The sequence below is a fragment of the Cavia porcellus genome, unplaced genomic scaffold (assembly GCF_034190915.1).
Source record: "Cavia porcellus strain 051 isolate PalLab524CR breed Dunkin Hartley unplaced genomic scaffold, mCavPor4.1 scaffold_4, whole genome shotgun sequence".
Lineage (NCBI taxonomy): Eukaryota > Metazoa > Chordata > Mammalia > Rodentia > Caviidae > Cavia > Cavia porcellus.
Genome location: NW_026947487.1, coordinates 101,783,580 through 101,805,219, shown reverse-complemented (window position 1 = coordinate 101,805,219; position 21,640 = coordinate 101,783,580). Strand labels below are relative to the sequence as shown.

The following is a 21,640-nucleotide window of genomic DNA, read 5'->3' as shown; positions in this document are numbered from 1 at the left end:
GATCAAATTTACAAGACAAATTATTTAATCTCTGCCTCAACTCTCTCATCTCTAAAATGGGGATGTAATAATAATAATAACTGTCACTTACCTAATGCTAATTCCCATGCATCATGCTAAGTGCTTTTACACATTATTGGTAATCATTCGGAGTCTCTTGGGTGACACAGACAGACACCGTTAAAGCTAGTTACGGCAAAAGTGTTAGATAGATGAAGAAAGGGCCTGCCTGAGGGTAGGGTGCAGCCAGGGGTGGACTTGGGGCGCCTGCCTCTTGCTGTCTTTTTGTCTCCAGCTGCCACCTTGTCTGCTGCTGCTACAAATGGCCGGCTTTGTGTCCCAGTCGGTATGAGAGAAAGTGACAGCATGAACCCCATGCCTGAATTTCTTGATGCAAACTATAAAGTTCTCTGGGGAAAGGATTCTTAAAGCTTGAGTTTGGATCAACTATCCAATCAATTGTGACAGAGACAGAATCACACTGTGCAAAATGGGGCCTGAATCGAGATCCTAAAGGGTGAAGGGCAGTGGTTGGCTCTTGGCCCACAGAACTCTGATTCCGTACAAATGTGTAACAGGAGTTTGGATCTCCAAACAGGTGGGGAAAGGAGACCAGAGAACAGAAAATCCAATTTCAACTGACTTTTAATTTCGTCTTGTAACTACCCAATGAGGGAACATCATGTTCCCCTTCTTCAGGTGAAAAGCCTGAGGTTCGGACAGCAGCACCGTGAACATTTTGGGTTAAACAACTCTTTGTGGTGGCAGAGGGTAGGGGGCTGTCATAGCCACGGGGCAGGTTGGGCAGCAGCCCTGGTCTCTACCACATGCCACTGGCGCCCTTTCTGTTGGGACCATTGAAAAATGTCTCCAGGGGGTTAAAGGTGTACCCTTCACAGGTTACAGCTCACAGCTTAGCATGGACAAGGCCCTCCGTTCAGAATCAAAAGGAAAAGAAAGAGAGGAAGGAAGAAAGGAAGGAAGGAAGAAAGAAAGAAAGGAAGGAAGGAAGGGAGGAAGATGTCTCCGTATGTTGCCAAATGTTCCTGGGAGAAGCTCTGAAACCAGCTAAGTCAGTTGTGCAGCACCACTCACCAGTGAGACAGAACCAGGATTCAAATGCAGGTTGGCCCGACTCTGAAGCCTGTTCTCAGAGTCATTGTCTTTCTGATAATATCTAATTTGCCTCATGAGGTTCTAATGAGACTATAATGTGAAAGCACTCTGAAGTGTTAGGTAGAACATAAATATATAATTAAGCCTGCACATTCCTCTGACCTTCTGGTGCTGTGGGTCCACGTGGTAGCTCAACAGGACTTCATGTCTCTAAGGATTCCGTGGCCTGGCCACCAAACAAGCATATTCCCTCTGTGGTTTCATGAGGAGATCTGGGTCCTCTCCCTGGGTCCTCTCCCTCATGAGGACTGATATTCCTTTTGTGTCCAAGGACACAGTGGACATTTGGACATAGTTGTCCACTCGGACAGTTGTCGACAGGAAAACATAGCTTAGCTAGGTTTTCTGTAGTGGAACCAGGTCTGTCCCCATATAGTCTGGGCCCCAAGCCCCTATATTCTTCCTACAAACCACTCACTAAGCATATCACATCTCTTCCTCCGTGATCAAGAAGTCTCGATGTTGGCTGCATGAAGCTAATGTAATGGTTGCTTTCTTCCAAGCCCAGTGGTTTCTTTGGAGTGAACCCTCCCATGATTAAAATCCCTCCCTGAAAATGCTGCTGGACAAAGCCCTCCATGGACAGATTCTGTTTTTTATTCTAGTTTTTTAAAATATTAATTGTGACTAGATTCTAAAAAGGATGGCGTCCTTTGTGTGCGAGGCATTGAGGCTCTCCCACCAAAACCAAAAGGGGAAACACTCTGGCTGAGATAACAGTGTGCTGGCCACACACCAGCAACAGGAAAGCTGTACAGTGCACTTTGGGGCCGTTTATAAAAGGAAGTGTGTCCCTACAGCTTCGTTTGGCTACACAGGAAAATGACCGTGAAACCTCTCCATGTCCTTCCAGTCACAGTGTAAGCACTTTGTTTAAGGTCTGGTTAGAATATAATATTTTTTAAAATATAAGCGTTGAAAACAGAAGGAGAGGGACTAGGAAATAGCTTGGATGTACAGTGGTCACCTGTCACGTATAAGAACCTGCATTCGACTCTTAGTACTACAAGAAGAAAACAAATTACAATTCCCAGGCAGAAAAGGACACAAATCATAAGGGTACAGGTCAATGAATTTATCCCAAAGTAAACATACTCACACAGCCACCACCCAGATGGACAAATCGCCAGCATTCCAGAAAGCCCCTCTCCGCCGCCCTCCCCTAAAGTCACTGTCCCCACCCTCTCCCTAAAGGTAACCACCATAATTTTAATCTTGTGACCTCCATATTTTTATGTATCTGATGGCCCAGATAATTATCTCTGGAGGCCAGAGTTAATCAGCTGGGAGGATTATTTCCCCATGAGTCATTTGTCTTAAGAATAGTTTATCAGTGAGAATGCTTCCAGCTGCAAGTAATAGCGCTTCATCCAGCGGCTTCCCCAGAAGGATCATTTACCATCTCCATGCAAACGGAGGGTGAGCTCCTGAGCCAGCGGAGGGAGCAGCTGGTGTCCACGAAGACCCATCTCTGCCTGGCCCATTCCGTGTCTGCCTCACCCTCAGGCTGCTGGCAGGACAACCACAGCAGTTCTTTCTTTCTTTCCTACCGCTCTCTCCAGAGAGGAAAGGTCTCCCAGATGTCCCCTCAGGTCCCTGCAGCTGGGATTGTTCTTACACCTGGCCTGGGGGATGCTAAGAAGTCCACTCCAGGGCCCTTCAGGGAGAGCCACGGAGTTCAGTGGGGAATGTCTGCTTTTATTTATAAATATGCTTTACATTGCTAAATGGTAACAAGGGTTCTAAACAGGAGAGATTTGTGGCTGAACATACTGTTGGAGATTGAAGGTTAGAGGTAAGTCTCCGTGTGGAAAGAATAAATTGACCATGACAAAATAAACACAGCAGCTCTTGCCCTCTCCCTGTCTCCTCTGCACGACAAGGATCTTTTCTTTGGAACTGCCTGTTTGGACACTGAGTCATGAATGTTGTTGTTTTTTTTTTTTTTTTTTTGAACTTACTGGGATAGTATCTGTTACCAGCTCTGCTAAACACAGGACATAATGTTTCAGTATATACTTAGGACAAAGCCTGTGTCTTTAAAAATCACACGATGACAGATGGCACATGTGAGACTTGACATTTAAACACAACGAGATGGGCGAGTTATGGCTCCTGGAAAATTCTGGATTCTTCTCTTACCTCGATAATACCCAATGGCTGCTCTGTCCCCCTAGACACTAGAACATTCTCTCATAATAAAATTCCCAGTTTTTTCTAAAGAATATTATAAATAGGAGTCCTCTCTGTATCTACACATAAAAATATGCATTTTCTTGAGGTAATCCGTGAAGTAATATATTTACAGCCCTTTTTCCAACATGCTAGCCACATACTATTAGAACACAGGACAAACAGCTGTTTGGAAGAAACTGTCCCTGAAGAGATGGGTGGGTAACCTATATCCATTAGCAAAAGGTCTTCAAAATTATAGTGAGGAAATTTGTATTAAATGGTAAAATGTATTTAACCTTGAATGACAGGACAAATAGCAGAAATGTTTAAAAGATGAAATAGCATGATATACATCTATATAATATTTTACATAGCTTTGTGGCATGTGTGCCAGTAATTTCATATTTTGTTTTAAAATGTTGGTTAATACACAACTGACACAATTCCCAGCACCAGCATGAAATAATGAAAGCACGGACAGTGCCAACTGACGAGTAAGACACCTGGCATCTCCCTCAGAGAAAATATTTACTACAGGAACTGGCATTCCTGAAGAAATTCTCTCTTACAAATGTTTGTAATATTTTAATTGTACTATATTTATAAGGAAAGATAACAGCACAAATATTATGAATATGTAATGTCTGCCATTCTAATATAAGAAAATGCATCAACAAAACACCTGGTTGCAATGCACTTAAGCCTCCCCAAGTTTCAAATTTCTACTAAAGTAAAAATATTAAATCCTGTTACCATCAATCATTTTAGTCACTTTTACGGTGCCCAGCAGTCATTCAGTATGCCCTGGATGCTTGATTTACATTCCTCCAGTTCTTCTTCAGGAATAACATAGGAGTCATGTATTTTACTGTCCAGTCTATGTCACCTGGGAATGTCTGTTATTTGTAACCCAATATTAGCCCCACTTTGCTTTAGGTTTAGGTTAGGCATTTTTGAAAGCGGAATATTTCACGACATCAAGACCCAATATAGCCGGGCGTGATGGCACATGCCTGTAATCCCAGCACTTGGGAGGCTGAGGCAAGGAGGATCACAGTGCGTTGGAGGCCAGCTTGGGCTACACAGTGAGTTCAAGACCAGCCTGAACTATATAGTGAGACCCTGTTTCAAAAAAAAAAATGGGACTGGGGATATAACTCAGTAAGCAAGAGGTCCTGAGTTTGATACCAAAAAATAATATATAAAACAAACAAATACATAGTCAAGGATACTTCTTCATACTGTTTAGGATCCTCATTAGAGTTAAAAAAACATTATAAAGAAACCTTGTTTATTTGCTCCACAGAGGTCAGATCAAAGTTGCAGGTTTTCACAGGAAAGCTCTTTTTAGCCATACCAGCAGAGGGCACATTTTTCGCTTCTGTCTTGCTGCATCTACCCCAATCTAGCAATCCAGTGGATGCAGCACTGGATTAGCTACCCCAACCTGGCAATCTAGTGGATTAGTAGGGTGCTGCACTGCGTCCAGTGAGGGAACCCAGAACAAATACACTGCCCAACCTGTGGCCTCAGAGAAACTCCAGTCTAGCTGGGAAAACATATCAACTATTAAGGGGCCAACCAGTGAAAATGGCCTGAGTGCCAGGCGCTCAGGGAAGAGAATTTGGGACCCAGATTCCGGGTGATGTGGACTGAGTAATCTGGGATTTCATAGAGAAAGTAAACCAAGGGCTGGACTCTGAAGGCTGGGGATGACTCAGCAAAGCCGACATGGCAAATATGCTGCCTGTCGCCTGCTCCTGTCTTCAGGCCTCTGGCAGAGGTTGCTAATAAGTGTCCACGTGGCTCCACTGCTTGCCGAGCTCAGACCTAACACATACCCCAGGCGACCCAGCCCGATCAGCTGGAACCATCTGGAACCATCTGGAGGTAGGGATGGGGGGATGGGTATTGGACACCAGCTCTTAAAAAATAATTCCCAAGCACACACGAGCTGGGTGTGCTGGCGCACGCCTGTGATCCCAGTACTCTGGGAGGCTGAGGTGGGAGGACTGCAAAGTTTGAGCCCAGCCTGAGAAATTCAGTGACTTGGTAAGAAGGAGACTGTGTCAAAATAAAAATAAAAATAGGACTGGGGAAGTAGCTCAGTGCTAAATCCTGGGGCAGGGGTGAGGAAGAGGAGGAGGAGATATTTGCAGCAGTGAGCAAAAAGTGGACTGTCTAGCGAAGAAAACCCAAATTGGAGAATACAACTCGCCCTCCACCAGTGAGCAGGGCAGAGGTCCCCCTAGTCACTGACCTGACAGGAAGACTCCTGTTAGGGAGGAGGGGCTCCCCATCCCCACCCCAACTTCAAGCACAGAGCAGCAACCTGAGGAGGAGACAGAGGCAGTAGCTGCCAAAGACAGAATTCTCCAGTCATGTCGGAGAACTCCCTTCTCCAAGGTCAGAAACACATAGTGAGAAAGGACTAGCCTCCTCTAGCGAAAGACCTAGACCATTATTTAAGCTTCTTGAGCTATGCACATGTACTGTACGGATTAAAAATAAGTTTAAAATGGACACGCAAAATTTTTAGAAATGTAGTTCTCTGTTTTAACATTTGTCTGCTATATAACACATGATCAAATCATACAGGATGTGAGCATGAAGCAGTGCTTTAATAATGTTTAATATGTTGAATAAAAACCAGCTTGGGCCAACATGGTGGTGTATACTTGAATCCCAACATCTGTAAGTAAGGCTGAGGCAGGAGGATTGCAAATTCTAGTCTAGCCTGAGCAAGTTGGTGACTTAGCAAGACTGTCTCAAAATAAAAAAAGGGATACAGATATAGCTCAGGCAGAGGCTCTGGCTTAAATCCCTAGTACTGGAGAAAAAAAAAAAAAGGGGGTGGCCTCAAACTCTCGTGATCCTCCTGCCTCAGCCTCCCAAGAGCTGGGATTATAGGCCTAGGCCACCACGTCCCATTTGAAACCTTTCTCTTAGAAGCAAATGGGGATAAGGTTTATTGGGCACTAAATGTATCATAATGCATCTAAAGCACTTAACTCGTGACGCAGAACCACAGGAAAAGGAGGATTGCTAGAGCCAGCCTCCTCGATGCAGACGTTGACTCTCATTCACTTTGCACCATTGTGCAAGTTGTACAGCCTTTCATGCCTCAGTTTCTCTTTTTTATTCACTGGGAATAATTAAAGTACTTGTTCCATGACATTGTTGGAAGATTGAATGAGGCAGTATGTATAAAATACCTAGTAAACACTGTAATTGTGTGAAAACTGAGTACTGACAGAAAAGATTACTGCAGTTGGCCAGTGCTTTCCACCAGACAAATGCTAACAAAGGGAAAGAAAAAATGACAATGCATTCCCAAAAGTTTTGCATTTCCATTTTTAAAATATAATTATTTTTCATTATATTAACACATGTGCACAGTGAAGCAGAGCTGCTGGTCTTCTGTCAGGGAACCTGGGTCTTTCCCACCTGTGCATGTCCAGAGCACCACCTCCCTGGGCCCTTGGTCTGGGAGAAGTGAGTCCTTGGATGTTATGATGAATTTTGGAAAAAGGAATTAGGTTTTCTCAGTTTGTGCCTTTGTTTCCATGCTGCCCCTCGGTGCTGAAAGCTGAGCAGGGACAGGACCCCACCGCAGGAGGCAAAGGTCTCCTGTCCAATCAGGGACTACAGACTACAGCTACACCTGCCCTGTTCTTTACGATAATGTCGGCAAGTTCCCCTGCTCTGGTCTAAGATGCATTCCCCAGCTTTGTTCTTATCAATCGCAGAGCATTCTGCTCTTCCATCTGGTTTCTGTCTTACATCTGGAGTAGGACTGGGCATGGCGGAGGGGGCCACTTAATTACACTGTAAAGCCCAAGAGCTTCTAAAACAAGTGGTCTTGTGCCTTGTCCCTGCCTATCTCCAATGCTGACCCATGGAAAAAGTCTTCCGACTCTTCAAAGCGTTTCTTCTGGGAGACAGCTCCACACAAGCAGAACGTGTTAACACTGCTGTTTCTCGAATTGTTTTCCATTTTGAATAAAGATGTTACGGGCTCGCTTGCATCATGATCCTACATAGGCTTCTCCTTTGGTCATTCTTCTAACATTGTCGGTAATTTTTGTTAAGCATTTATGTAAATACAGTCCTATGATCACATTTTCTTTCTTGTATATCCATTTTGATGTTTTGGGAGGAAATCACTGGCTATCTCCACATTTGTTTAGTTGTGTTGTACTGTTAATCTATCCCCCAAATCTTCCTATGATAAAAACATGTTTGTTTTTTGCTTTTTATTTTGAAGGTAGTAAAATACAACAAAACAAGACAGAACAAAGCCCATGGAAAAATGCGATGAAATTGGTACAGAACTTCAGGCAGGATACCGGGGTAATAGTACCATAGTGTATCTTGTTATCTTCACAATGGTTGTCCTTTCAATCAGGTATAGCAAAATCAAACCAAAAACAGAACATTATAAAACCTATCAAAAAGAAGAAACTAAGATAGGGGAGATATTCTTCTTAATATTAACAAATAAAGTAATAAAAAAACCAGAATATTAAATAGGACAAGATAATTGATTGGAACAAAGTAAAACAGTAAAAACAATATTTGCCTTTAAAGAGAAGATAGAAGAAAATCCCCCATATTTGCTATATTGCATACTGTCATCCTCCCAAGAGATGCTCAGACTGCTGGCCCCAGGTCAGCATAATCAACCCAAAAATCAAGCATTTAGTTGCTTTATGTGCCTTAGTTGCTATCAACTCCGGCTGTCCTTGACCCCCTCCAGTTGCTAAACAGGGGTGGTGGGTAGAATGGGATGTCTGACTCTCAGCCCGCGCTCCAGCAGGCTCACGGGAGACACCGACTTGTTCTCTTCCTGGCGCCCACTGCTTGCTCGCTCCGCCGCCGCTTACCAGGAGGGAGCACTTGTTGCTTTCTTGTTCAGCGCCCCCAAGTTCCAACACGGTAAAAACATATTTGAAAATCTGTCTTTCCCAGAGCTGTCTTCTTACATCTACCCGGATGATTACGCTCTGTTCTTCTGCAACTCCACTTGACCACTCATCATCTTGGGAGCTTGTTTCACTCTTCCTCTTTTTCCATAATCAACTTTCTCATTCTTCGTTTATTCCTTTAAATGTTCTGTTGCAGTACTAGGAATTGAACCCGGGGCCTCCCATATGCTATGTCCCTAAACCCTGTTTTACCTTCTCAGAGGAGTACCAGGAATCGAACTCAGCTACATCCTCTGCCCTTTTACTTTCTGAGACAGGGTCTCACTAAGTTGCTCACCCTGGCCTCAAACACACAATCCTGCAGTCCTTCCTGCCTCAGACTTCTGAGCACCTGAGATTACAAGGGTATGCTGTTGTACACACACACACACACACACACACACACACACACACACACACTTTTTTGGGGGGTACCAGTGATTGAACTCACACTTGCCAGGTAGGAACTTGTGCCACTGAGCTACATTCCCAGCCTAGCTGGGAATATTTAAGTAAATAAATAATATTTATTTACTTAAATTCTTCACTTTTGCAGAGTACAGTATATACCTTGGAGGATCGCAATGAAAGGACACATGGCATGAAATTTCCTGATACCATGCATGTCTGAAATGACTTAATTGTACTCAGGCTGCACAGAAAGTTGTAGGTTAAAAGACATTTTCCTTTCGAAGGTATTTACAGGGTGGCCGCTGAGTTTTCATACGTTTCCTGCTTCTCTGAATGTGACCTGTTTTTAATGGGTAGAGGCTTTCAGGGCAGAGGTCTTTGATCCTCACTGTGCACCATATTCCCCTGAATCCTAGAGTCTGCTGTAGCTGATCTGCTGTAGCAGAGAGGGCTATTGGTATTTTTCAGTGGTATTTTACGAGGTGATTTCACAATAAAGCATTCTGCTGGGTGTGGTGGCACACACCGTATCTCAGCATTCTGCAAGCCAAGGCAAGACAACTGCAAGTTCAAGCCCAACCTGGCAGCCTGATGAGACCTGGTCTTAAAATTTATTTATTTATTATTTAGTTAGTTAGTTTGGCACCAGGGATCAAACTCATGATCTTGTGCTTGCCAGTACAGCACTTACGCCACTGAGCTAAATCCCCGACCCTGGTCTTAAAATTTAAAAGAAAACAAACTTTTAAAGAATTGGCGATAAGCTCAGGGCCATGACCTTAGGTTCAATCCCCAATACTCCAAAAAACAAAAAAGCAGGCAAAAAAAATGAAATCCACTTAATTCTCTCTCTGGTCCAGCATAAATAATGCTGTACCTTGAGGGGTACAGAAGACTCTTCTGTGTAAGGATTTTAACTAATGAAGGGTTTGCATGCTTACATGATTGCTTCCTCTTGGTCCTCGGGCTCCCATCCTAGTTCTGCCAGCTGTGCTTGCTGCCCTCACCCTCCAGCAGACCCACAAGGTCATTACTGATTCGCACGCCACTTCTCTTTCACCCGCTAGTGTAAACAGGTTTCTGCATCTTATGCTAAGCTCATATTCTGTGGACAAAGACTATTTCTGCTTCCCAAAGATGCAAGACTGTGTGGATGGGAGCTTAGATTTATTTGGAAGAGCAGAGCCTCCCTTAGATACTTCCAAGGTAGGCAGTTTAAGGTCAGAGAAGTTACCAAAGCCATAGCCGGTGGAACTGGTGAGTTTCAGGGACCCAATTTAAACTCAGGACTTTTAGAAAGCAAGCTGATTGGCCTGCATGAAACATACAGAAGCAGAATATAGCCTTCAAGAAAGGTGCTAGAGACGTTCAAGTGAAATTGCTAGTTTACTCACACAGTCTAATTGATGAGCAGATAAATCGTATTTCTTCCAAATGTTTTCTAGGTTGCTGTTGGGTGCAGTTTTGAACCACAGAATTTAAAGATGGCGGGCAGCACAGCCGGGATGCTAGCTTGTCCTTCACAGAGTAGAAGCATAAGGCAAGATAAAGAGGGCAAGACAGACAGGAAGCCAGGGGAAAATCCACACAGGGAAGGGTAAGGAAACCAGAGAAAAAGGGGTCAAACTGGGGGATTTGGGAAGCTCTCACTTTCCTGCCATGATGATAGCTTAAACTCTGCCAGTTCAATCTCTGTGTCCTGTTAGTTTAAGTAATAAAATCAGAGTGGGAAACTCTGTGAATTTGTTTTCCTGGCAAACAATTTCAGAGTTCTACAAGGTAATCCCACCTCCATTTCTGAAAAACCGGAATAGAGTCCAAGTTTCTTTATGGCAAATGAAATTTAAGCAACCAGGACTGGCTTGGCTTTACTCCTTCCAGACCCATGGGGTTCTAAAAGCTAACACCAATGTTTCAGTCACAGAGATTAGGACAGAAAACAAATAATGGAAAACTGCCCCAAGACAGGCACTTATGGGTCGAAAATGTCACTTTAAGCTTCTAACGTACAGCCTTTGTGTGTGCACTGAGCTGCGCTCTCTCCAGCTCCAGTCTTCCTGCTCTAATAGTAACTGGGCTACATCCCCAGCCCTTTTTGAGACAGGGGATTGCTAAACTGCCCAGGCTGTACTTGAACTTGTGGTCCTCTTGCTTCCCAAGAAGCTGACTGCAGGCATGAGTGTCCTTGTCAGCTCCAGGCTGAATCTTATCCAGGGTGAAATTACCTAAGGACTTTTCATCTGTGCTCTTTAAGGATTTCACCAAATTGTCCTCAAACATTTTTTTTAAATGTTATTTTTTGCTGTGCTGGGAATTCAACCTATCGCATGCTAGCAAGGGTTCTACTACTGAGCTATAGCCCTAGCCCTTTTTCAAACATTTTCACTGTTACCCAGACTGAGATCCTCCAGCCTCAGCCTCCTGAGGAGTTGGTATTACAGGACTATGGCAGATGCATGGCTAATCTATTATTCTCTAGTTTTTATAGGCTATTTCTTACCAAAAGTTGTTTCTAACAACATAATCCAAATCTGAATTAAATTTCAGAAACTTTCCAGGGCTGGAGATGTGGCTCAGTGGTAAAGCACTTGCGTAGAATGCACAAGGCCCTAGGTTCCACCCTCAGTAACACACACACACACACACACACACACACACACACACACACAAAGTTCTGCAAGGGATTTGAGGGTCACTCACCATCTTCCACCTCAGTTTATCACCAATCAGCCAGAATTTGTCAAGTAGCTACTAAAAACTTAGCATCAGGAAGAATGCTTTGATGATGAATTATTAGTATCAAAGATTAAAAATTAGATTCAAAATCCTGGCAGTAAGAATGGAGCTATCTTTTCCTGTTACTAATGCTCGATTCCTGTGGTAGTGAAAAATCTAAGTCCCAATGAACCGTCTTTCATTAGTAATCTAATATAATGTTCATAATGTTAGAAGGCTATCAGTATGCTTTAAGGGTAATTATAAAAGTGGTTTATTTCCCCTTGTTTTATTAACACAGTCACTAGACCTCCAATTTCTGTTTAATTTTCCCTAATAGTTTAGCTATTTCCAAGAGAAACAATCATCTGAAGCCTGGCGTTGCAGATAAGAGAACATTATTACTTTGTATTGGCTTCTTTTTATCAGATGGGTTTAGTAGAAATTGAACATCAAACTGCCTACCTGATTCCCACTTCACATCCATTAATATGGCAAAAGCCTTTATTTTTGCATCTCATTCTTATCAAATAAGAAACTCAATTTCAGCAAGGAACAGCAGCAAGAATCCTAAAGAACAACAAAATTTCCCACCAAATTACACTAAACATAGTATTAGCACAGATACAGGTGAGTTTTACGCTTCCAAATTATTTTTATTCAGAACACGTGAACATTATAGAACCATTACTTCTGCACTTATAAAAACCAAAAACAAAAACCACAACTGTAGTCATGGCAAGAAAAGGAAAACAGTATGTTTATTGTGTGTAGTCCTAACAAACAATCACTGTACCAGCAAAGGAGACAAAGATCTCTGTTCAAAAATGCTGAAATAAAATAGGAAAACAAATGTCATTGATTACACAGACAGAATGTTAATATTAATTAAAGGAATGTTACATTCATTCAGTCGAGGGTGAAATAGAAAGTTAAATAAGTAAGATAATGTTTTGCCTAAATAGCAAATGTAGGAGATAGGCCTGGGCAAGGAGCAGCTACTAAACCCATCAGTAAGATGCTGGAGACAGGCTACTGGACTTGACAAATGTCCCTTTGCTTCTCTGGAACCTCCTTCCCTCCTTAGTCACCCCCACAAATCCCCAACTTGGCGTCTCCAGACCACAGCAGCCAAATGTGACTACACTCCCCATTACTTTTGTGGTATCTGGTAGCAGAATGTGATGGTTAATAAAATTGATTTCTTGTGGAGACAAGACAGTTCTGAATCTATTTCTCCTGGAGTAGAGGGTAAAAACCATTACTGTTAATAAAAAAAAAAAAAAAAATTACTGTTCTCTACCTCAACCTCCTGAAATGAAATTTAACCAGACAGGCATCACTTTGGGTTTTAAGCATAAGATGTCATAGTAATGACTACCTGGCCTGCTACTCCGCATCAGCACTCAAAGAGCATAAGCCCAGCAGTCTTGGTTCACATAAGCATTTATAGTAACTAGTAAAAAGAACGCATAAGCTCAAATGATTGGGTCCAATGAATTTTTGTTTCTAAGTGTCCAGATGAGATCTAAACACAATGTACATTTCGTTCTCATCACTTTCTTACTTTTACAAATGTAAAGCTGTCTCAAAATGAGAAACAATTTGTAAGAGTCAGGACCTGAGAAATTTTGGAAAGCGGGCACTAACACCCTGCATTTCGGTGACATAAAATTTCTCTCACCTCCTCTTCTGGGATCACAGCCACTGCACGGGCATATGGTGCACATCAGCAGCTGGCCTTCTTTAGAACAAAACAACCACCAAACACCCAGGAGACCAGGAGACACTGTCCACCAAGGGCTGGCTTTTCCTACTGATGGCAAGACTGTTGGAGAATTCATGTCTACTTCTTAAACAAAAATCTTTTCTGCTGGATTTGGCTAGTTTGCTATATGTATATATTGTAGCGTGCTTGCTATCTATTGTGTACTTCATTGAGACCAGCCTACAAACTCACTGGAGAAACTTCACCTTGCTATTTATGTATGCAGAATTATAGTAAATGGACCTAAAAGGTTTTCTTTGTATTTGTTTTGATACCAGGTATCAAACTCACAACCTTGCACTTGCCAGCCAGGCTGAGCTAAATCCCCAGCCCCCCAGAAGTGTTTTTTATAATACAGAGTGACACTGCACTAGCAGTAGTCAAAAGGGGCCCTGTGTACTGGATGGATTCCATGGACATCAGAAACAAAGTCTGAAAAGCTTTTCCTTCTGGCTCTCAGCAAAAAACAAGTCCAAATATAAAGAGGAAAAAAAATATGAAACAGAAAAACAATACTTTTTGAATTGTTTACCCCATGAAATATGAAATATCATAAACAGTAACTTTACTTCAGACTATAGTTCTTTAACATTTTTGACAAGCCATATGTTTTTCATTCAGTTTCAGAGACTGCCAACACACTTAACAACGGATCCAAGCCATCTTCTGGCTGTTAGCTTAGCTTGATGTAGCCTTTCTTGCTCCTCAATCCTCCTTTGTTCTTCCCTCTACTCTGACTTACTACTCCATATGATCACACAACCTACATAGTCCAGCAATTACATCCCAACCCTTATTTCAGGAAACTCCTTCTTGTTTAACTGGAGGTGCATCAAGTTATATCACTTGTTATATAATAGCCGAAAAATTTTTTCTATTATTATTTTCTCAAAATGGCATCTTCTAATTTAAAAAAAAATCTAAAGATATTAGTTTAATTAAACCACAATTGGTATCTAAAAATCAGCCAGAAGGTATTCTAAAGTATCGTATCCAAGTATATATATATAAAAAAAAAAGCTTAATATTACCTTGATGAATTCAGAATTCATTCAATTGTAAATCACAAGACCTGGTTTGAACTTTTTCTGAAGTTTGCATGGGCAGACTCTGGCTCACTGTACAGTTTCCTGTCTTGTCAGGTCCCTGGCGAGCTTGATCCCGGGCAGTGTCTGTGGTACTTTAACCCAATTGTGCCCTGCTGGATATGACCACAGCCCAGAATCAGGCAGGCAGCCCTCAGAGAACAGGGAGAAAAAAATCAAAGCTACTGGCAGAAAACAGCCTTCAGATTCTACCCAGGTGCTTCCCTGAGGGAAAAAATAAAGTCAAAGATGCCAAAGAAATCCTGGCAACATAATTCTAAATACCTTACTTTTCACTGAGACAAACATACAAGTCCAAAAAAAAAAAAAAAACCTACCAGATTTTTTTTTTATTGTTTATTTTGAGCAAAACAAAACCACAATTTGGAGCCATGGAAGTAAAAACACAGATGAAGTGGAAAACAGTGTCTTGTCATGATCTTTCATTTTCAAATGACATTTTATATGGAAGTTATTTCACTGAGTCTCTTGCTTTTGTAAAATGGGGAATCAAAAATTTGCTAATCAATATACGAAAAGCAGTAAGAATCCTTGGGAAAGTTCTACAGACATAATTACACATTTATATTTTTACTAATAAAAGAGGGACAACAAGAGATGATTACAAGCTAGAACTAAACAAAAGAAAAACGTTTTGGTGCCTTCTCTAAACTCTTGCCCTAAAAGTAGTGTTTTAAAAATATTTTTCAAAGAAAAAGATGACTCTTTAATTTTCCAGGGTTCAGTTACCCCACCCAGTCCATTTCATTCTGCTGTTGGCGTTCCCAGCCCCAAGAGAGCAAAGGAAAGCGCGGTTTTGTCCAGCACCCCTTGGGGAAAAAAGGGGTTGGACTGAGGGGGCGGAGGCGCTGCCAGCTGCGCTAGCCACAGAGCTCGATCTGGTTTTAACCAACATAAATAGGGAACAAGGTCACCGGCAGTCACATGGTAAGTAATAGATACGCACTTTTACTTTACAACTGAAATTCTGTATGGTAAATAATACAATCAAATCAGAATTTTAAAAAGATTTTTAAAAAATAGACAAAAATTTCAAGACAGGAGTGCTAGCCTGATAAAAATCTCTAACGGGCATTAAAAGTACAGAAAGCAGGTATTTTCCCCAGAGCGACATCACCACAGCACGTGAACTGCAATCAGTAACACACAGGAAGTGTAGGGTACCTGTGGAAACCAGTGACAAGGAGCAGCACTGGCCAGGACCCAGCAGTGAGCAGGCGCTCCGGGAGTGAGGCTCTGGAGAGGAAGGACACTGGTCCCAGACCGGAGGAGGATGTCTGGTCAAACGGCTCGGCTCTAAGGGGGGAAGAATATCATTGGCAGGATTCCAGGGCAACTGCTGCGGTCCCCAAAGCAAGTCTCTCATTTTCACTCGCAGGTGGATGTGTTTCCTAGGCCTCATCAAGGCCTCCTCAGGAGGATTTACTTTCCGCCATGTAGTAACGATACAGCAAACCTAGGAGCACAGCGCCTACGATGGGGAAAATCCAATACGACCAGCAGCTGGAAATGGGAAAACACAAGGAAGTGAATATTCTATAGCAAACATACACTGTCTTTCAGAACTGACACTGTAATACTTATATGGGCATGCAGTTTTGATTTTATTTTGGGAAATGTTAATTGCTTTTATCACACGATAGTTGTGATAAAATGCCAAACTATTTTTTTGCTGTTGTTTTGAATCAGGGTCTTGCTCGGTAGTCCAGACTGGTTTTGAACTCATGGCAATCCTCCAGCAGCCACCTCCAAAGAGCTGGGATTACAGGCATGTGCCACCAAGCCTAGCATACCCAAACTATTCTGGAATACCAATATTAAAAAGTAACTTTTAAAAAAGGATAAAAAATCCAAAGAGATACACACACACACCTCTATAGGTGTTTCTACAAAGACATATAATGGTTGTAATCTGGGTTATCAGATTATGGATAGTTTAAAATATTCTTCTTTATGGCCTGCTGTGGAGGCCCGCCTATAATCTGAGCACTCAGGAGAATGAGTCAGGAGGATTGCCATAAAATTCAAGGCCAGCCTGAGCTCCATAGTGAGTTCAAGGCCAGCTTGAACTACAAAGACTCTGGTTTAAAAAGCCCCTCCCTCAAAATTTTTATTTTTTCTTCTTTGTCTTTTGTTTTTCACATATTGAACTGGGGATATAATTCAGTGGTAGAGCACTTATCTAACTTGGGCAAAGCCCTGGTTTCAATATACAGTATCACACACACACATACATAAAGATATTTTTCATATATAATTAATTCCCCCTGCCCCATGTGAGGGATTGAACCCAGGGCCTCATGCATGCTACATGAGTACTCTAATGAGCTGCACTTCCAACCCAAATGAATAGTTGTAAGTAGCAAAAACAAAATCCATTATATATGTATATACGTATGGGTATTTTCATAACTATTCCATTGGAAATTTGGAAACAGTATCTAATCCAACTACCAGCAATATTAAGTCTGTTTCACATGCATGTAAAGTTGAATCCTTATCACAACCCTATTAAATTACTATCCTCTTCGCAGACATAGGAAACACAATCTTTCCACTCCAAATCACAAGCTGGTCAGGCAGTCTGATTGCAAACCACCCTCTTGATCTCTAATTGAGTTTGGACACTAAAAAGGATACATACACAAAGAACGTTAACAATAGTATGAGAAAGAGTTAAACAAATGGTTGTTGCCTTAGGAAGTACCACAGACAACCTTGCTTGAGAGTTTCAGAGCAGCAACCCTTTTCCCTAAAACAATTCCTCTGTAGTGAGTGGAGAATGTTGGCATTGCTAGCTTTAAGGTGTGAAGCCATAATCCAAATGACCTGGCCACCCCTCTATTTAAGACATGTCCAGTCTTGGTTTTAAAAGGTGTTCAAAGCTAAAACCTCCAGCTGAGGTTCGTAACAAACACTTCTCTTTGTCTAAACATGCCTAGCATCCTGTACACTGAAGTAAGGCAGAAAGCTTCTCTTAACAAGTTTAGTAGTGAGCCAGGCAACCTCTGTTAAAAAAATTAATCAAGGAGCTGGGGATTTAGCTCAGCGGCATAAGCGCCTGCCTTGCAAGTATTTGGTTGTGAGTTCAATCCCCGGTACCGATAAAAAAGAAAAAGACAAAAAAACAATTTGGAAAAAAAAATTAATCAAGATGGCATGTGTAACGGCACCCCAACACATGGGAACATTCACGTACTCTCCCCAGAAGAGAAATGAATTCAGACCGTTTGAAGAGCAACAACAAAAGACTAGAGCCCCAGCACACGATCTCCGAGAAAACATGCAGTCCTCAGTGCAGAAAACAATGGTCAGCCATAAATCTTCAGAATAATCTTTCCTATTCCTTAGCTGCCACCGAGGAGAGGAGAAAACACATCTACACTGCACTAAGGGTGATGCAAACTCAACAATAACCTCCTACTGTCAGACAAGACAGAATTTTCTTCTTGGCAATTTACCCAGGTTACTGCGTGGAGTCACTGCACTTAGTTATGATCCATTTATTTTTGCTGCATGAATATACCATAATTTATTCATTCACTTTATTAATGGATGAATATTTGGATAGTTCCCAGTCTTGAATGATGTTGCTATGAATAGTCTTATAAATATTCCCTAATACAGTTGGGCACACAGCCCCTTCCAACTTTTTTTCTTTTCTTTCTTTCTTTCTTTCTTTCTTTTCTTTTTCTTTTTTTTTTTTTTGGAGAAACGATCTTGCTATCTATTCTAGGCTGATCTTAAATGAACTGAGTAGCCCAGGCTGGCTTGGAATTTGTTGCGACCCTCTTGCCTCAGCCTCCTGGGTGCTAGGCATACAGGCATGAACTACCACATCTATTTCTGGTGATACTAGGGGTGCATTCGTTATACCCGAGGCCACTCCTCCCCTTATTTTTATATTTTTGAGATAGGGGTCTCAGTCAATAAATTGCTCAGGCTGGGTTTGAATTTGTGATACTCCTGATTCAGCCTGTCAGACTGCTGGCATTATACAGATGTATACGTGTGCACCATCATTATGCCTGACTAATCTAATCTTTGCCCATTTAAAAAATTTCTTTTTTTTTTTTAAATTTTTGTTTCTTTGGTTTGGTTTGGTTTTCTTGAGAAAGGGCCTTGCTGCATAGTTCAGTCTGATCTTGAATTCATTCTGTAGTCTGGACAGGCCTGGGCCTTGTGGCAATCCTGTCTCAGGCTCCTGAGTGCTGGGATTACAGGTATGCATCACTGTATAGGGCTAAATATTCTTTTCTTTCTTTTTTGAAACAGGATCTTGCTATGTAGTTTATACTGGCCTTGAACCCATTATGTGGCCCAGGCTGGCCTTCCGTTCATGGCAATCCTCCTGCCTCAGCCTCCCGAATGGTGAGAACATAGGCATGCACCACCATGCTTGGCCTAAATTTCCTTTGAGACTATAGCTCAGCAGGTGTTTTAGCTATATTTTTTCCAGAAAAGTATTGTTAGAAAAACATTATTTAATAATTATTATTTTGTCCTAATCCAATTAAAGGCTTCCTTTCCTTGTGATTTTTTTCTTAGTCTCCTAAGCCAGGTATAGTGGCACATGCCTGTAACTCCAGCACTCAGGAAACTAAGACAGTGGATGGTAGCAAGTTTGAGACCTGTCTGGGCTATAAAGTGAGCTCAAGGTCAGCCTGAATTGCATAGTGAGACCTTGTCTCAAAAAGGAAAAAAAAAAAAAATGACACAATGGATAATTCTACATAATCTCCATGAAGATTTTTTTCCCAAGGCAAAGATTCCATAGTTATCTGAAGAAGAAACTTTTATGGGGGGTAATTTATACTTTTCAAGCCTACTACTATTATATTACTTATATTACTACAAGATATATATATATATTTGTCTTTTTCGTTTTTTTTTTATCAGTACCAAGGATCGAACTCATGACCGCACACTTGCAAGGCAGGTGCTTATGCCACTGAGCTAAATCCCCAGCCCCAAGAGATATAATAAATCTTTGAGAAAACCCAAATTCCTAAAAATGACTAGTAACTTTTTATTCAGTAGGATATAGTAACAGCACCTGCTTTACACAGTGACTGTGCAGATTATGTGAGATTAAGTTCAAACTGAAAGTCACATGGCTGGGCTGAGCTACAGACAACCAGGCCTGGAGTTAATAGCAGTTACTTTTCAATGCATACTGGCCTCTTACCGATTTACAATAAGGTTTAAAAATTACTTATGGCATAAACCTTTTAGTCAAGGTGTTTGAAATTGTAAAAATTAATTTTGCTAATGTCAAAGAACTATTGAATTTGCAACTATATGAGCCAAAAGAAGAATAAGCTATCAAACTGTACTGTTATACATGTATATTTATAGAAGAACTTTTTGCCAGACATTACATACAGCATAAGAACTCGTAAGAGCAAGAGATACTGACCTTTTGCATGAATTATTTTTCGAAGGACCCTAAAGAAGACACAAGTCCAAAAATGAAAAGAAAAAAGATTAACACAACACATACAAGTTTTTCTTTTTGTATCTAGCAACAAAACTTCAAGCATTTTGATATTTATAAATCTATAAGCAATGGGTAGACCAAGAATCTTATTTCTGGTAATACGTTGGTACTCGCTAGTGAAGAATCACTAGTGAAAGTACAGAAATTACCTAACGATTTTTAAATGAAAAAAATGCTAATGATACAAATTACATTGAAATGGACTGAACTTTTAGTCACAATGATAGACCTGCTTCTTCTGGGTTTGCCACTGGAAGTACCTAAGATCCCATTTTCTGAAAATATTTTTAAAGCCCCAAAACAATTCTGTTACAATATATATGTCAACTGTGAAATGCTCAAGACTATGACTGTTTTGTAGCTCATAGAGATGAACCAGCTTATTCTTTGAAATCTTAATAACATGACTGAAAATTTTATAGTTTATTACAAAGTGAAAAGGGAAAGAACAGTTACAGGAAATAAAATGTCAAAATAATCTTTAAAAACAAATTTTGGCAATAAAAAACAATATAAGTATTGATATATGTGACAACGTGGATGAACCTTCAAAATATGCTAAATGAAAGAAGCCAGACACTGAAGACCACATACTGTGCAGAACCAATTATAGGAAACACCTGGATAGGACAACCAGAGGCAGAAAAGCAGAGGTACTGTTACCTCGTGCTGGGGAGGCGGCGGCGGAGGAGGAGAGGATGAAAAGTAACACTAATGAAGTATGGAATTTCTTTTTGGAATGATAAAATTGTTCTAAAATTGACTGAAGTTTTGTGAATACACTAAAAATCACTGATGTGAACATTTTAAATAGGTAAATTGCATCTTATGTGAATATATCTCAAAAAAATCTTAGCTATTAACTATTCATAAATCTTTTTTACTCAATTTAAGTGTATATTAAATGAAAATACTATAGACATTAATTAGCTATACAGAATAAAAGGCCTGCCAAATTACTGCCAGAGGACAATAACCCATTAGCATTGAGTGCTGCTGCCCAAAATATCATCGTGGCCCATATGCAAAGAAGTATGCAGGGTATGAAGATAGAGTATTATCTCTGTTTACCAACAATTTTCAATAATTCCCATTAATTTCTAGGAATCATACATACTGGCCCGGAAATACTTTAGAGCAGCCCATGAAATGAGTTTTAATTTCCTATGTCAAAAATACTGCCATGCAAATGAATATTTGCCCCAAACCTGAAAGAAATTAGTCTAAGGTAAGCAAAACTTCCAATGAAAAGTTTTAGAAGAAACTACACTAATATACTACCATACTTCTTTGAGATCTTGATGGCTAGGGTTATCTGGGACACTTCTGCTAGCACAGCATGAATTTGGCTAATTAAATACATGCTGCAAATCAACCTTCTTTGAGAAAACAAAAATTACTATCTTAAGGATTTGAGAGGCAGTAGAGGTAGTGATGGCGTTGTATACATTACATTAATTTATAATGTTGCCCTTTTAACGAGCCACTATACTAGCCAAGAAATAACTGAATTCCATCAAGAAAATGTCCATGGTCTTCTGCTTTTTCCATATACACACCAAAGATTTACAGAACAAAAATAAAGTTACTACCAAAAATTTTTAAGCCTTAGAATATAAAAAATGTTGATACAAGAGCATCGCAGAGTATCATATGCATTATGATGTGTAATCTATAATTATATTACAAGTCAAAGTTAATATAAATGGATTCTTTACATTTCAAAGCTTTTCCTCTTCTTTACAACCCAAAGACCAAGATACGAGCTAGAGTAAGCCTTGACAATATCATAAAAACGAAGAGTAAACTAAGACTACAATAT

At 40.8% G+C, this 21,640-nt stretch overlaps 1 protein-coding gene across 1 annotated transcript in view; it reads right to left on the bottom strand.

The window, feature by feature from the left end:
• Positions 1-12,177: 12,177 nt before the first annotated feature.
• Positions 12,178-21,640, bottom strand: part of LOC100722999 (cytochrome b5 type B) — a 31,395-nt gene continuing 21,932 nt past the window's right edge. Inside the window, exons 4-5 of the mRNA XM_003471983.5 lie at positions 19,738-19,766; positions 12,178-15,821 (exon numbers count right to left, since the gene is read on the bottom strand). Of these exons, the coding sequence (XP_003472031.1) occupies positions 15,731-15,821; positions 19,738-19,766 (120 nt within the window). The 3' untranslated portion in view covers positions 12,178-15,730. The remainder of the gene's footprint in view (positions 15,822-19,737; positions 19,767-21,640) is intronic.